Source organism: Berghia stephanieae, chromosome 11 (assembly GCF_034508935.2).
Source record: "Berghia stephanieae isolate SIO BIC M18660-M18661 chromosome 11, UCSD_Bste_1.3, whole genome shotgun sequence".
Taxonomy (NCBI): Eukaryota; Metazoa; Mollusca; class Gastropoda; order Nudibranchia; family Aeolidiidae; genus Berghia; species Berghia stephanieae.
This window is the reverse complement of record NC_088370.1, coordinates 15,061,924-15,077,798: the sequence shown is the minus strand read 5'-3', so window position 1 is coordinate 15,077,798 and position 15,875 is coordinate 15,061,924. Positions and strand designations below refer to the sequence as shown.

Below are 15,875 nucleotides of genomic sequence, written 5' to 3'. Positions count from 1 at the left end.
TTCTCCCACTATTACTGTATGGTAGTAGTTAAGGATTATAGACTACTTAAGCAGGGATGCGACAGAGGTAAATGTTTATTGTTTTAATTCTATTCTCAGCTTTGGCACTTACGGCATTTTTAAACCCTGAAGAGATAAGGTATACCGATACATTTTATGGGTTGACATTGGTTTGCAAGGGAGAGCCGGCACTTGACGATGAAGTACAAATGATATATTCATTTAAGATCAAAGGACCAGACAATAAAATTTATGGCGAGATAAAAAAAAATAATGTCATAACACATTCACCAAGCTCCGCAACTAAACAATTTCGCGGGCACATCGACGAAGTCCCTAGAAAGAGTTACGTGACAATGAATTTGTTGAAGCCTACGATGGAGGACGCCGGGCTTTATCAGTGTGTTCTACAATATCAACATAAAGACGGCAGTTTGAAGGAAAAGTCAGTAGAAGCCAATGTGGGCGTTCAGAGCCTCAGATCAATTGTGACATATTTAAAAAAACAGATCAAGGAACAAAAAGACGATCGTGCAGTAATGGAAAATTTCCTATTTCAAGAAATAAAAAAGCTAAGAGCAAACCTTAACGGAAATCTTACACTGTTGATGAATGAGTCGTGATCCAAAACATCGACAAAAAAGAAAGGGACTTCCATCTTCTCAAAAGGTTATCAGTGGAGTGGTCATAAAAACGGCAAGTGATATTATTATATCCAATAACAATAGTCAAATGGAAATGAATCTTCAGTTTTATTCCCGAAGACGTATTATAGTTTGGACGTTTTCAAGTTTCCGTTTTGTCAATAAAACACGATCATGAATTAATCACTAAAGACACATTTTCTTTTCTTTATTTCTTAGAGCTTCAAACAGCAAGATTTTCGTTATCGACTTTACTATCAAGGTTAGAGTGTTTCAGCAGATCATAATTTAGGACTTAGTATTAGACTTAAGACCTATCTATCACATGATCGCTTATAATAGAAAGGGAATTCCTTAGTGACGAGTGCAAAAGTTTGTCACTTTGTTGTCAAAATTTTTGGGTCTGATTCGCACCCTATTTATGATGCAGTTGGCTTAAAAAAAGGTTAGTACCATTTAGAATTATTGATTTATGTCGATTTCTTTTTATCACAAACCTATGTATGTAATGCATTATGTATGAATTTCTTTGGGGTCCCGTAACAACCTCCAATTGTCCAGTGTCAGTCGAGTACACGATGACTTCGGCCTCCGGTGTCTGTTCGCACAGAGATGCGTCCCTCAAGAAGCAATGAACCAATTTTCTCAGCTAACGCTTGCATTAGATTATTTTCCCTGTGTTATTTATAAAAGAGGATATGTTTTTGTCAATAAATATATTTAATATTGAGGGAACGTTGTCTTTGAAACTTTATACGGGCCGTACGCTGAGCTAACTATTTAGAAAAAATATGACCCAGATTTTTTTCATAATTAGATTCAAATGACCCGAACTATGCACCCTTCAACTTTCGGCATGCGAATTCAATTTGTTTACACAATGAGAATGAGGTGTGAACAGTTTTTAATCTCATTCGCGTTGGGAAAAAAAAATAAAATCTCCACCGAAGTGGGTGGGTTTAGGAATCGCTCACGGTAGACTACTTGATTTAAACTTATTTTACGAAGTTAACTATTAATCATCCATGTTGAATCAAAGTGCTGAAAGAGAAAGATTAAAGCTTTTTTATACCCGGTACGACGTCACAAACACACACACACACACACACACACAGGCAGAAACAACACACCACAGGGACTCACAATGCATCACGGACATAAAACAGTTCACAACAACACAGCTGGGAAAAACAGCAATCCAGAACACACAACAAATTATAATACGTTCCCTCCAGAGGAGAGCCAATTCGAGTTTCTCTATCTTTTTCTTCCCTCTTATATACTATTTCTACAACAACTAATACTACTACTGTGCGGATATGTGGTCTTGTGGTATGACACTCGCTTTCGGATCGGAAGTTCCTGGGTTCGAGCCTCGCTCGCCACATAGTTGAGTCCTTGGAAAAGGCTCTTTATCTCACCGTACTCAGGTGTAAAATGAGTACCTGGCCGTTAACAGCGTTGTCTCTGTCCGAAAAAGATATAATATTCCTAACAGATGTCATGTCCCGTCCTACATGTTAAGTGTTGCTGTTGGCCAGTGACCCATTGTAAAGCGCATTAGCACGTTTAGTGGATATTGCGCTATACAAAAGCTCAATTTTATTTTACTACCAATGCTATCACCACTACCATATTATAGCCACTGCTACTACCAGTAATGGGTTGTTTGTTTCAGCGGCACAGTGTCTCGTCTTGTCACAAAGGTCAAGCAATGCTAAGTGTGATCAGTGGTTGGATAGATGACAGTGCTATTGAAGAATATTGCTCCCGATGTTACACACATTACCCCCGCAATTCACTGTGAATGGGTACCGACTTCAGGCAGTGACAAATTTTGTAAAAATTTTAGTGCTTAAAGGAAGTCAAATACTCTATTGGTACTGTATGAAAAGGGTATGTGGTTCCAAACAGCCTACTGGAGTTACCACCATCTGCATCTGAGGGCCATTATATATATTTGACTTGTCAAATTTAAAAAAGCATTATCAAAAAAACATATTGCAAGTTTATACATATCACTTTTATTGTCATTTCATTTATAATGCACATGCTGATAATCACAAACTCTATAGATTAGATGTATCTCCACTACAGGTATGTTGGTATTGTATTCTCATCCTGTGAAGAGCAAGGGGGGGGGGAGGAAAATTGTGTGATTAAATGCCTCCAAAAAAAGCTTTGGTCAATAAAGCTTCTTTTAAAAAAAGTAATAGAAACGTTTGTTGAGGAACTGGAGGGTGTTGTCGAAGCTCGGCGGGTTAGCAACCGCCGCGGCGACAACACAATCCAGTCCAACACCTGGATCCTGACTTTTGACAGCCCGAGACCCCCGTCGAGAATAAGAATTGAATACCTCGACTTGGAGGTTCGGCCTTACGTCCCGAACCCCATGAGATGTTTTAACTGCCCCCGGTACGGCCATACTAAAACAAACTGCCGCCGTAAAGCTACATGCCCCCGCTGCGGCAAAGAAGACCACAATGAGGAAAACTGCAAAGTGGACCCTTGTCTGAACTGCCAAGGCAAGCATGCAGCACATTCGAAAGATTGTCCTAAGTGGCAAGAAGAAAAGGCAATCTTGACATACAGAGCCACTTACGGCGGTACGTTTGCTCAGGCAAAAGCAGTGATCTGCCCCCCTTGGCAGGTCGCTGCTTCTGCCAAGAGCTATTCAGAAGTTGCCAGGGCTGCTGGTAATAACCAAAACAGCCATGGCAAAATCGCACAGACTAGAAAAGACAGTCCTCAAAAGAAAAAGCCATCAAGACCTAAAAACAAGGTGCCAAATGTGTCAAAAAATCTTTTTGACACATTGGAGGTTCAAGATGTGGAACCTGCAGCCCCTCCACATCCACTTCCAAGGCGACCTCCAGCCCCCCTCCTTCCCCAAACAAAAAAATTCTCCCCCTCATGGGCGTGGATGTTGGATCCACCCCCCATCTCCACTCCCTTGAGCCCTCTCTATCCCCCCAAAAACAAAACTCCACCCCTTCCCAGAATATGGAGCCACCAACACCAGTCGGGGGATCCACAAATCCCCCTGAGGGGCCTCAAAGCCCCAAAAAATCTAAGAACCCAGAGGGACCTAAAAATCCCAAGGGTTCAAAAAAACTCAGCCCTAAAAAACCGAGAAGCCATCCACAGGGCCTCCTTCTCCTATGGAAGTCTCTCCTCCTAGGAGAATAAAAGTAAAAGGGTTGAAGGCAGGCATACTGCCTAACCTCCCCACAAAAAATTAGGATACCTAGTCGGACAAGATTAATTTCCTGGAACATCAGAGGGATCAGATCAAATAGAACAGAATTGGACCTCCTCCTCCAGAGGAATCCTGATGTAGTCTGTCTGCAGGAAACAAAATTACCAGCAGACGACTACACAGTAAAAGGATATACGGCCAATCATCTGATTCACTCTGATGGCCTGATAGCGTGTGGGGGAGTTTCAATTCTCACTAAGAAGAGCACCCCCCACCGCTTGATACCAATAAAAACAAATCTACAGGCAATAGCAGTGAGATTGACATTGCACAGACCAATCACCATCTGCTCTGTGTACATCCCACCAGATGTCTCCAGTCCGCCGAGCTAGAGGGAGTTCTAAACCAACTCCCCCCTCCCTATGTGATAATGGGAGATTTCAATGCTCACAGTCCTCTCTGGGGAAACACAGACACAAACCAGAGGGGAAAGGCAGTGGAGGCATTCATAATGAAAATGGATGTATACTTGACAAACGGTCTCGAGGCAACACGGGTAAATATTCACAATCTTACCACGTCTGCCATTGATCTCACTTTCTGTGATCCTACACTAGCTCCAGAGCTCTCCCTGGACTGTGATCGATGACGATCACGGTTCTGACCATTTTCCAGTCTTCCTCGACATCACCCCGACTTCAAGGGCCCCACAGCCCAAACGTTGGAGTGTACGGCGAGCAGATTGGGAAACTTTCTCACATGAGTGTCACAGACTCCTTACGACAGAGGTGGACAGCTATGACAAATTCAAAAATATTTTAACAAATATCTGCAGCTAGACAATACCAAAAAACTCTGGAAGACCAAGAAAACACAATCCCTGGTTTACAGGGGAATGTCGAACGGCCCTACGGGAGAAGAAAAAAGCATACAGGAAAGCGATGAGATTCACAATCCCTGAGAATTTCGCAACATTTAGGAAACTACGAGCAAAGTGTAGGAAGATCTTCCGAGAAAACAAACGGAGATCCTTCCAAAACTTTGTCTCAAAAATAAAATAGCCAGACACCCCTGAATAGGGTGTGAAAGATGTTACGGAAACTGAAGGGATCCGATAGCGATTCACTAAATCACTTGACACGTCCCGATGGATCCGTGGCTGAAACAGAACAAGAAATTGCCAACACTCTGGCCGAGAGGCTGGCGCACAACTCCTCGTCTGCACACCACACACCACAATTTCTGCACCATAAACAAAACGCAGAAAACACACAATAAACTTTACATCTACAAACACTGAAGACTACAACAAACCATTTACACTTGTGGAGTTGGGTGCCTGCCTCCGTGACACAAATGTCACAGCACCGGGTCCTGACAACATCAGTTATGACATACTCCGACATCTTCCACAAGATAGTCTGGTTGTCCTTTTGAATATCTATAAGATATGGACAACACAGACTTTTCCACCTAGTTGGAATCTGGCCACCGTGATTCCAATCCCAAAACCTGGGAAAGACCATTCGGACGCTTCAAACTACCGACCAATCTCCCTCACCAGCTGCCTATGCAAGCTGATGGAGAAAATGGTCAACAAGCGTCTGATGTTCTATTTGGAACACAACGACTCCCTCTCCGACCTCCAATGTGGCTTTCGAAAGAACAGATCAACTGTTGATCACCTTGTTCGACTAGAGAGCTTCATTCGTGAGGCCTTTGCCAAAGGTGAGCACTTGGTAGCAATCTTCTTTGACCTCGAGAAGGCCTTTGACACAACTTGGAAATTCGGAATCCTCAAAGATCTGCACAATCTTGGTCTACGAGGAAACCTTCCAATGTTTGTCAGAGCATTATTAAACAACAGATCCTTTCAGGTCAAAGCAGGATCCACCTTTTCTGATCCATTTAATCAGGAAGAGGGAGTTCGACAGGGTAGCATTCTGTCTCCCATTCTGTTTGAGATTAAAATAAACTCAATAGTGAATGCAATGAGACAGAATGTTGACTGTTCCTTATATGTTGATGACTTTCTTGTATGCTATCGAAGTAAATCGAGTATGGACACCATTGAGAGACAGTTACAACTCCAACTAAACAAACTGTCGAAGTGGGCAAATCTCAATGGTTTCTCCTTCTCCCCATCAAAAACAGTAGCCGTCCACTTCTGCCGAAAACGCACCTGCATTAGACAGCCTGACCTTTATCTCAACAATTCCAAAATTGAGGTAAAGGACGAAGCCCGATTCCTGGGTTTGATCTTTGATAGGAAACTAAATTTCCTCGCCCATATCAAAGATCTCAGACTGCGATGCATGAAAGCAATGAGAATAATGCGAGTTCTGTCGAGCATGGAATGGGGTTCGGACACAAACATTCTTCTAAAGATATACCGAACCCTTATTCGATCAAAACTGGACTACGCATCTTTTGTATACGGCTCTGCAAAACCATCCTACTTAGGCATGCTGGACCCAATTCATCATCAGGGACTGCGCTTGGCACTCGGGGCTTTCCGCACTTCTCCAGTGGCAAGCCTTTATGCTTAGGCAGATGAGCCACCTCTCCATCTCAGGAGGAAAAACTGGCTCTCCAGTATGTTACTAAGGTCACATCGCTGCACGACAACCCAGCACACAAACATGTACACTACACGGATAGGACACTAGAAGAAAAATTTCGCAAGCACCCAAAAATGACACCACCATTGGGTTGCAGAATAAAAAAAGACATCGCAGACATGAACATCAGTCTAGATAGGATATATTCATACGTCCAGGCAAAGACACCACCATGGTCCATACATAGACCAAACATAAATTTGGACCTAACAAAACTGGAAAGATCACAAACAGACCCACATATTTACAAACAGACACTAAAAGCAATATTACAAACATACAAAAACCATACTCACATATTTACGGATGGTTCAAAGAGCGCAGATGCAGTAGGATGTGCCTATCACTCATCGGAAGGCACAGGATCACTTCGCCTGGATAGAAATGTTTCGATCTTTACAGCGGAATCGAGAGCAATCCTAAATGCTCTCCGTTTGGCTGAGAGATCGAATAAAAATAAATTCTTGATCTTGTCTGACTCGCTGTCCGTACTTAAGGGGATTTCAAATTTTTATTGCACCGATCCAAGACTCATAAGTATCTTGGAAGGTGCAAATAAATTATTTATTAAAAAAAAGAAAGTTTGTTTTCTCTGGGTACCTAGTCATGTGGGTATCCAGGGGAACGAAGAAGCGGATCGACTGGCAAAAGAGACAGTGAGCCAAGAATTACAAGAGGGCAGTAAAATCCCACACGCGGATTTAAAGATCAATATTAAAACATGTCCGAAAGGAATGGGAACGATCCTGGAGTCGAGATGTACATAACAAATAAAAACAAATTAAAAGTGACCTCGGCCCCAGACCCAACTCGGGGCTAAAAAGAAGAGACGAGGTAAAAATAACTCGACTCCGGATCGGACATACTGCCCTCACTCACCGTTTCCTTCTGGAGAGGGATGAAAAACCCCTCTGCAGAACATGTAACTGTGACCTGACAGTTCAACACATTTTAATTGAATGTACAGAATTAGAACAGATAAGGTCATAACATTATGATAACAGAGATTGAAGTCTCTGTTCCAGTCGGTCGATCCGCTTACAATTTTAAAGTATCTGCAGGAATGTGAACTCCTGCAGAAATTGTAAATAGATATTTTTACGTAACAAACATGTAACTATTATGATTTTATAAAGATTTTATTACAACAGTACACGTTTTGATCAGCTATTGCCCCTCAGGGCCGATAAAAGATTGATAAAAGACAGAAACGGGCGCTTAAATGACATAAATAGTGTCGAAAATAAACAGACAAACAGAAACGTTTGTCTTTCTTTTATCAATTTGTTAAAAAATTTAATGAACCTATTTTCTCTGCTCTTTAGCTGCATCAGATAATTTTCAAATGAAATAAAGGAAAATTATGCATTCAGAATCAATTAATTTGAAATTTTATACCAACTTACCATGAAAGTTGAACTCAAGATAATTTGCAGATAACTTGATTTATATTGCCAGAAACATGTTGCAAACTATCAAACTGATATAATCTTAAGGAATTATATGTATCTACAATTATACCTATTTTTCTTGAGATATATACATTGAATATCCGGTACATAAATGTTGAGCCTAACAGTCTCAATTCATGTTAAAAGCTGCCAGTTGCTCTTCTTCTCATTTCCCTCCTTCAATCTGCTTCCTGTGCAGACTCCCTGACACATGTTAGATTTGGTTTCTGTAATGAATTTTTTTTAAATCAAAAAGTTGTCTTTACTATATAAAGTAATTTTTCATATATTAAAAACAAAAACAAAAATAAAACATATAACCTTTAGTGAAATATGTACAACAGATTTTAGATTATATTATATTTTCAATAGCAACTGCAACATTACATGGTCAAAAGACCAATCTATCAAATTATACTAATATGACAAATCAGCTACAATTAGAGTTTTATCAGCACTCTTATCCTGCCTATTGATAAATGTGAACAAGAAAGAAAACAATAAAATATTTTTAATATAGAAAATGTTGGCAAGTTAAAGGTAACAAAATATATTATTGCAAAATTTCTTCATATGCAAAACCAAAAAAGCAAGTTTTTGTGCATATTTTCTTGACTTCCCTATGTAAAAGTATATGATAAGCACACTGGAAATTTGAATCTATTGTATAAAGAGGCAGGAGCCAATACCAATGACATGGAGTGATAGCTGTCTAAATTTAGATCATCTAAGGATCTTCATAATAAGGCTTTAACTTGTACTAGCATTAGAGAAAAAAGTTAAATGGAATCTTTAAAAGTAACGGCAAGATTTTAAAATTTGAAAACGCTTGAAAGCAAAATAAGGTTCTGTTCTCTCTGCTTAATCGCCACCCTCAAAATTCTAGACTATGGATCAATAGGTTAGGTTAATACAGCTGAGAGATTGTATAAATACTATAGAATATTTTTTTTTTAATATTGAAAAATTCTAAAAGATACATTAAAGCTGAAAACTATTTTGATAATCTTGAGGGTAAGGCTCAATGATAATAAGAACAAATACAATAATAATAATAATAATAATAATAATAATAATAATAATAATAATAATAATAATAATAATAATAATAATAATAATAATAATGATACCTGATAATCAGGATGATGATGATGATGATAATAATGATGATGATGATGATGATGATGATGATGATGATGATGATGATGATGATGATGATGATGATGATGATGATGATGATGATCATGATGATGATGATGATGATGATGATGATGATGATGATGAAAAAATAATAATAATAATAATAATAATAATAATAATAATAATAATAATAATAATAATAATAATAATAATAATAATAATAATAATAATAATAATAATAATAATAATATAATAATAATAATAATAATAATAATAATAATAATAATAATAATAATAATAATAATAATAATAATAATAATAATAATAATAATAATAATAATATATAATAATAATAATAATACATTTTCGTGAATATTGATTGGTTAATTGCCAGAATGTGGGCAGGGCAAAACTTCCAGGACTGCACACCAATATCTCAAGAAATGCAGAGGCTCATGATTGTTATGTTATTTAAATCTGAAAAAAAAAGTTTTTGATTCAGTTGGAATAATTATGGCAGTCCACAGCGTTTTCTCTTGGTTAAAAACATAGAAAGCAATATCATCTCACATTCAGTCATTGAATGATATTCATATAGAGCGAACAATGAACAAGAGCTATAATTACCACATTTCATTATTATTTTCAATGGATTTATTTAACTTCTGGTATTGAATGAAATTTTGAAATTAATATAGCAATGTTTGAATAGATAGATGGGTCTAATATATGTAAATGTGAAACTTATTCAGAGAGTAGAAAGCACTTGTTAAAGTTTGTTGCTTCGTGTTACAGAAACAGGAATAACTCTAGTTCCATGAGCCTTATGACTCTAAAGGACTACACATTTCAATGTAAGGTGAAATACCATTTAGTGTTTTGATAATATAAACATGACCTATGTCTTAAATTTTTTGCTTATATTCAATAAAAACATTAGAAAACACAATGAACCTAGACCTTAGATACCACAAGGTTGTAAAACCGTTGTGTCAGATCTAATTTTATCAGAGATTTAATTGAAGACATGTTTTCTTTTATTAACTTTTTGGTCACAGTAGCCAATTCGAATAAACTGAAAAAGTAATGCCTCTTGATTTCACTTTAAAGTCAAATAAAATATCAATTGAGAGAGCTTTCTTATCATTCTGTAGGCAAAATCTAAATAAGACACATTTCACATATATAGTATTTCATATGTATGACAAAATCCTACAAGCTTCTTGTTATTAAGACTCTTGATTACTGTCGGTGATGAAAGAAATGGGCTAAAAATAAATCAAAAGTAGGTAATCTAAAGTAATCAGAGAGGTTTATTTTTAATATCAACCCAATGTAAATTCGTAATAAGCTGCAGTATTAGGCCCCTCTATCATTACCCTCAAAAATTGATTGAACTGATAGGGATATGTATAAAACTTTAACAAAAACCAACAACCCCTCTCCCCCCCCCCCCCCCCCTCAAAACACACAAACATTCATACATTTTTGGTATATTCATTTTTCTAGAACCAGGGGAGACTCGTTGCCGAACGATAGCCCCCCCCCCCCCCCCAATACACACACCTATTTAGTCTTAATTTTTAAAACCACTCATTAAATTTACACACTATTAAAAAAAATATAGCACAGTGAGGGGCCAAGGATAGAAATTAAATTTGACCCTCCCCCCTGCATCTTACAATAAAAAGCCTTTTATCTTTCTCATATTTGTCAAATTAGGCGAAACAGCTTAGAAGATGCTAAGTGTCATAGTTTGACACCTTTCAAATATCAAAGATGCGACAAGGGGTTGAGTAGGAGAAGTTGGTTGTTGTTTTTTAAATCTCCCTCCCCACCCCCTTTCCCCTCTTCCACCTGCCCCTCTCATTCTTTCATCCTTCACCCCACTCTGCCATTCCTTCCCCATACTCTAAGCAAAAAACAAAACAAAACAAAAACAACAATAAAGTATTTTGTGGCAAAGCGGCTACCACCTTAACTCCTGCAAATAACTTAAGATATTGACGGTCAGTAGCAGGGATCCCTTATTTGTTACTTTTCCAGCAATGAGCTGGTATCGACGTGTACATATATGCAGGTCTGACATACGAATGCTATTATAGGCATAGTTTAATATTTGTGTTATGGGCAAAATTTTGTGTCATTAAAAAAAAAGCCATTACAACAATGAGCCAATAGTGAATTGGATTAACAGACCTTCAAATAAGTGCACGTCGGCAGGTATCAAAAGACCTAAAGGTTGTTCCGAACTCGGAACATATTGCAAGGACAAGGCGAGAGTGAATAATACGACTAGGCTAGACTTTTGCCAGTTGAAAGTGGTGAAAGCCACCTACTACCACAGATGGGATTTCTTTTATTTTACTTATTTATTTATTTATTTATTTTTTGTATTTTTGCTTCTGTTGACATTCCAACCTACTAATGGGGGTTCTGCTTTTTTTCTTTTCTTTTCTTTTTTTTTTTTTTTGGGGGGGGGGGGGGGGCGGGTTAAATTATGAATGAATTGATACACAAGACGTTCTAGATTGTAGCTGTTACCAACAACACGACAATTTAAAACTATTATTATGAAAAGTGTGTTTCCTCAAACAGTATCAGAATCAGTCACTGCTTGAACATGAAGCAGACATGAGCGAAGGAGACGTCACCTTTGTAAGTGAGAATCTCGGTGAGTGGAGCTGTCTACTAGGACTCTAGTACTAGTGACTGACAATGCGAAGTGAATCGTAGACTAGATGAAAAACATCTACAAAGCATTCTAGAATTATGCGAGTGAAACATCCAGAGTTAAAGACCGGAAAGCTACTACGTGTTAACATTGAACTAAATATTTACCTTCTCTTAAAACCATCGATGCAGATTACAAACTCAAACACTGAAAATGAAACCGTACCTTTGAATTATTTGGTCTCCGGTTCATTGCTGCTGACTGCTGATTAAGAACGTTAGAAGCCGGACAACGTTGCGCCCAAAATAGATCTTCCGTCTTTGTTGTTTAAATTATAGATAAAACACTTTCGGTTAAAACAAACATGTGTAAATAAAATTTTAATGTAGTTAAATTCAACATATGTATCTATATTATTCTGAAAATCAGGTTACAGATAGTTCTTGTTTTGTTCACACACGTGCATTAATTTTTGAATAATTAACTTTACCCTGGTCTACAAATAGATTTACATTTATTTTTGATAAATGTCACCATTTGTTTAATAAAATATCAATATCTAGAGATTATTTGATACACGATCGAGTATTTATGAGTATGTGTTTATTTTGCCACCAGACAGCCACATTTTAATGGATTTTTTTTTCTATGATTTGCTATGAAAGGTGAGCGGTCAAAGGCAGGAGCACGTGTTTTACCACATGCGGCCAGACTATTGTTTTGAATGCGTGACCTAAATTTTGCACACGTCATATGGTGTTTTCCAATTTTAATAGGACAGCGATCATGTGATAGATAGGTCTTAAGTCTAATACTAAGTCCAAAATGATCTGCTGAAAGTGTCTAATATCTTAGTAAAATTGGTCTAGATAAAAACATAAGTAAGGTTATTTGACGCTTTTTCGTCATGATTTGATTAAAATCATATTAGTCGCTATGTCTAACGATCTAAAGGGTTATTTTATTATTGTAGAATGGGGTGATTAAGACCAGTTGGGGTAACTAAAATTAGCCTACAAATGTGCCTCCCCGGATAATAATAATAATAATAATAATAATAATAATAATAATAATAATAATAATAATAATAATATAATAATAATGATAATAATAATATAATAATAATAATAATAATAATAATAATAATATATAATAATAATAATAATAAATAATAATAATACTGCACACTTATATAACGTCAACATCTCATGGAATATGAACTCTAGGCGCTTTACAAAAAAAAAAAAAAAAAATATATATCATGAATTAAGCATTGACTACAGCTATTAGATACAGACGTATTCAAAATTTAAAAAGCTATCAACATAGAAATATATTTAAAAAAAAAGAAAATCAATCAAAGAAATGTTTTCTAAAGTAATAGACAATAAAGTAATATGTAAAATATACAACTTTTGGTGGAATCCAGCCTTCCCCACACTTTAGAATGAGAACGTCAGACAGTTATTTTAATGCCAAGATATATATCATATAAAATGTTTAGAAAGCGGTCATTAGGCCGGAAAAGTTTACAAAGATTAGTCACTTTTTTGTATATCTCAGTGTCAACGATATCGTAAAATTGATTGCGGTTCTAAAATATGTGGAGCTTTTTCCCGGACACTCCACAATCTTCATTGGATAACTCTTTCAGAAAATGGAGACTCAAACATCGAATATAACGGCCACTGTATCTATGCTTTCATATCAATGATTTTTGAGAAATAAATTAATCGGATAACATTGAACACACATATGCAACCGACTCCCCAATTAGATTTTAAATCGGGATGTGGTTACCTAAAGACCCCAATTTGGCATAAGTAGAACTGAACATAAACAATGCATCCAGCATAGCAAGCTATCTCAGTGTAGTTGAAATAAATTGCTCATTTTCAGCACTTTAATAGACAGCATAATCAGTTTTCTATTGTCTGTTAGATCTTTACCTTACTCTGACATCATGATCTAGATATTCTTCTAAATTTTCGATGTCAAGAGATTTAAATACAGGAAAAACAACAACAACAACAACAACAACAACAACTACTACTACTACTACTACTACTACTACTACTACTACTACTACTACTACTACTACTACTACTACTACTACTACAACTACTATTGCGGCAATGTGGTCTAGTGGTATAGGGAATGGGATTAGCGGAAGAGTAGCGTCCCTTGATTGGACGTCACCTTACAGAGAGAACGTATATTTGGTTTTGGGCATGTGTCTCTCTCGTCCTCGCTTTCGGTGAAGTATCTCAAGCCGCTTTCACCGGAAGCGAGGACGAGAGACGCATGCGCACAACCAACATGACGTTCTCTCTCTAATAACGTTTCCGCCGGTGACGTACAATCAAGCGACGCTACTCTTCCTCTAATCTCGTTCCCTATAACAATCTGCTGCGCTGTGTGGCCTTGAGAAAGTCACCTCGCCTTAGCTCAATTAATTTACGGCGCTGCAACTGTGGCTGACGCCTGTGCTATTCCAATCTTCCCCTGGGATAGACAAATTTCCCTCTATGGGATGAATAAAGGGAATTTTATTATAATTTATATTTTATATTAAACATATTTCAAATGTCGGTCTACCGTTTACATCCGTGAAAAGTCTTCCATGTCAAGGACATTCATGCTTAAACGTGGGGCTATGTGGTCTAGTAGTACGACACTCGCTTTCGAATCGGAAGGTCCTGGGTTCGAGCCTCACTCGACGCATAGTTGAGTCCTTGGGAAAGGCACTTTATTCAGATTCTCTCACCGAGCTCAGGTAAAATAGTAACTGGTCGTTAACGGCATCGTTTATGTCAGAAAAAATTATAATGTCGCCTAACAGTCGTCATGTCTCGTTCTACATGTTACGTGTTGCTGTTGGCCAGGGACTCCTTGTAAAAAGCTTTGAGCACGCTATATAAAAGCTCAAGTTTTAATTGTTTTTAAAACTGCTTCCCGCACCGATGAAGATATGCATGAAGTGGACGAATTTCCATTGCCACAGTTCGGAAACTTGGGAAATGGGGCATATGCATTGGGGCGTACAAGTACCGCTTGCGTGGTTTTCAATCTAACAAGAAAAAAACCCCAAAAACAGGAGCTTTCAAAAAGCGTAATATCCTCTAAACGTTATCAGAGCGCTTCACAGGGGGTCCCTAGACAACAGCAACACTTAATATGTAGAGTGTGACATGACGCCAATTAAGGCGATATTACTTTTTTTTGGACAGAGACAACGCTATTAACGTCCAGGTACTCATTTTACTCATGAGTACGGTGAGAGAATGTGAGTAAAGAGTCTCTTCCAAGCCCTCAACTATTCGCCGAGCGAGGCACGAACCCAAGACATTCCGATCCGAAAGCAAGTGTCATACCTCACGACCACGACATAACTGCACAAAAGCACAAGTAGTGCGTTTCATTTTGATAAAGATGCGAATGATCTAACAATATTGTTACTGTCATTCACCGGGTGTCCCGCGTGTCCTCGCCGAGTTTACTGGGTGGCTGCGAATCAGCTTCGGTCGAGGATCTGCCTGACAGCAAGTGCGCCTCATCAGTGGGGACTTTCCACCTGTCCCACATGTACCCGATGTGGGCAAGACCCGAAACAGCAGAGTCATCTAGTTGAACGGTGTGTTGTGACGATGTTACAGGGCGGGTTCGCGACGGTGCACGAATGCGGACCAGACTTTGCTGATTGGGTCGATCTTCATAACATAGTAGTGTGAGAACCATAAGAGGCTGCTCGCAGAGTTCGTTGTCCCATAAATATATTATAAAACCAACCACTCAGGGCTCGGATCTGCAGGTTACACAATCGTCTCATTTGTCCAACGAACTCGCCTTAACGCTCTCCTTACCGTCCTTTTTCAGTATTTCCCTAAATGGCAGGCTTACCCAGCAGAAAAAAAAATGATTTTTTAAACTCAAAAAATTTCTTTACAAAACAATTTTATGTTCATATAAATTAAACAAAAATCATTCTTCAAAGTTTGTGATGTACAAAATAAAACTGAACAAGAAAAAAATGTATATTGTGTCGTAACAAATGTGATGATTTTGCTGTAGGTGGTATGGAGAGGATTAAAACAGTGGGGGATCGATCTTTTAAACATCAGGGACCAACAGTCTGGAAGAAAAAAT

General features: G+C 37.8%; 1 protein-coding gene and 1 long non-coding RNA gene across 2 annotated transcripts in view; one reads left to right on the top strand and one right to left on the bottom strand.

Annotated features, from left to right (window-relative positions):
- The window catches only part of LOC144957189 (uncharacterized), a 2,591-nt gene extending 1,762 nt beyond the window's left edge, over window positions 1–829 (top strand). Inside the window, exon 2 of the mRNA XM_078888241.1 lies at window positions 100–829. Within this exon, the coding sequence (XP_078744367.1) occupies window positions 100–623 (524 nt within the window). The 3' untranslated portion in view covers window positions 624–829. The remainder of the gene's footprint in view (window positions 1–99) is intronic.
- A 7,209-nt stretch (window positions 830–8,038) lies between these two features.
- On the bottom strand, window positions 8,039–12,003 carry LOC144956547 (uncharacterized). The gene is made up of 3 exons (XR_013641970.1): window positions 11,897–12,003; window positions 9,418–9,532; window positions 8,039–8,142 (listed from the first exon to the last, which is right to left on the bottom strand). It is a non-coding gene; the product is annotated as an uncharacterized LOC144956547 (long non-coding RNA).
- Window positions 12,004–15,875: the final 3,872 nt, after the last annotated feature.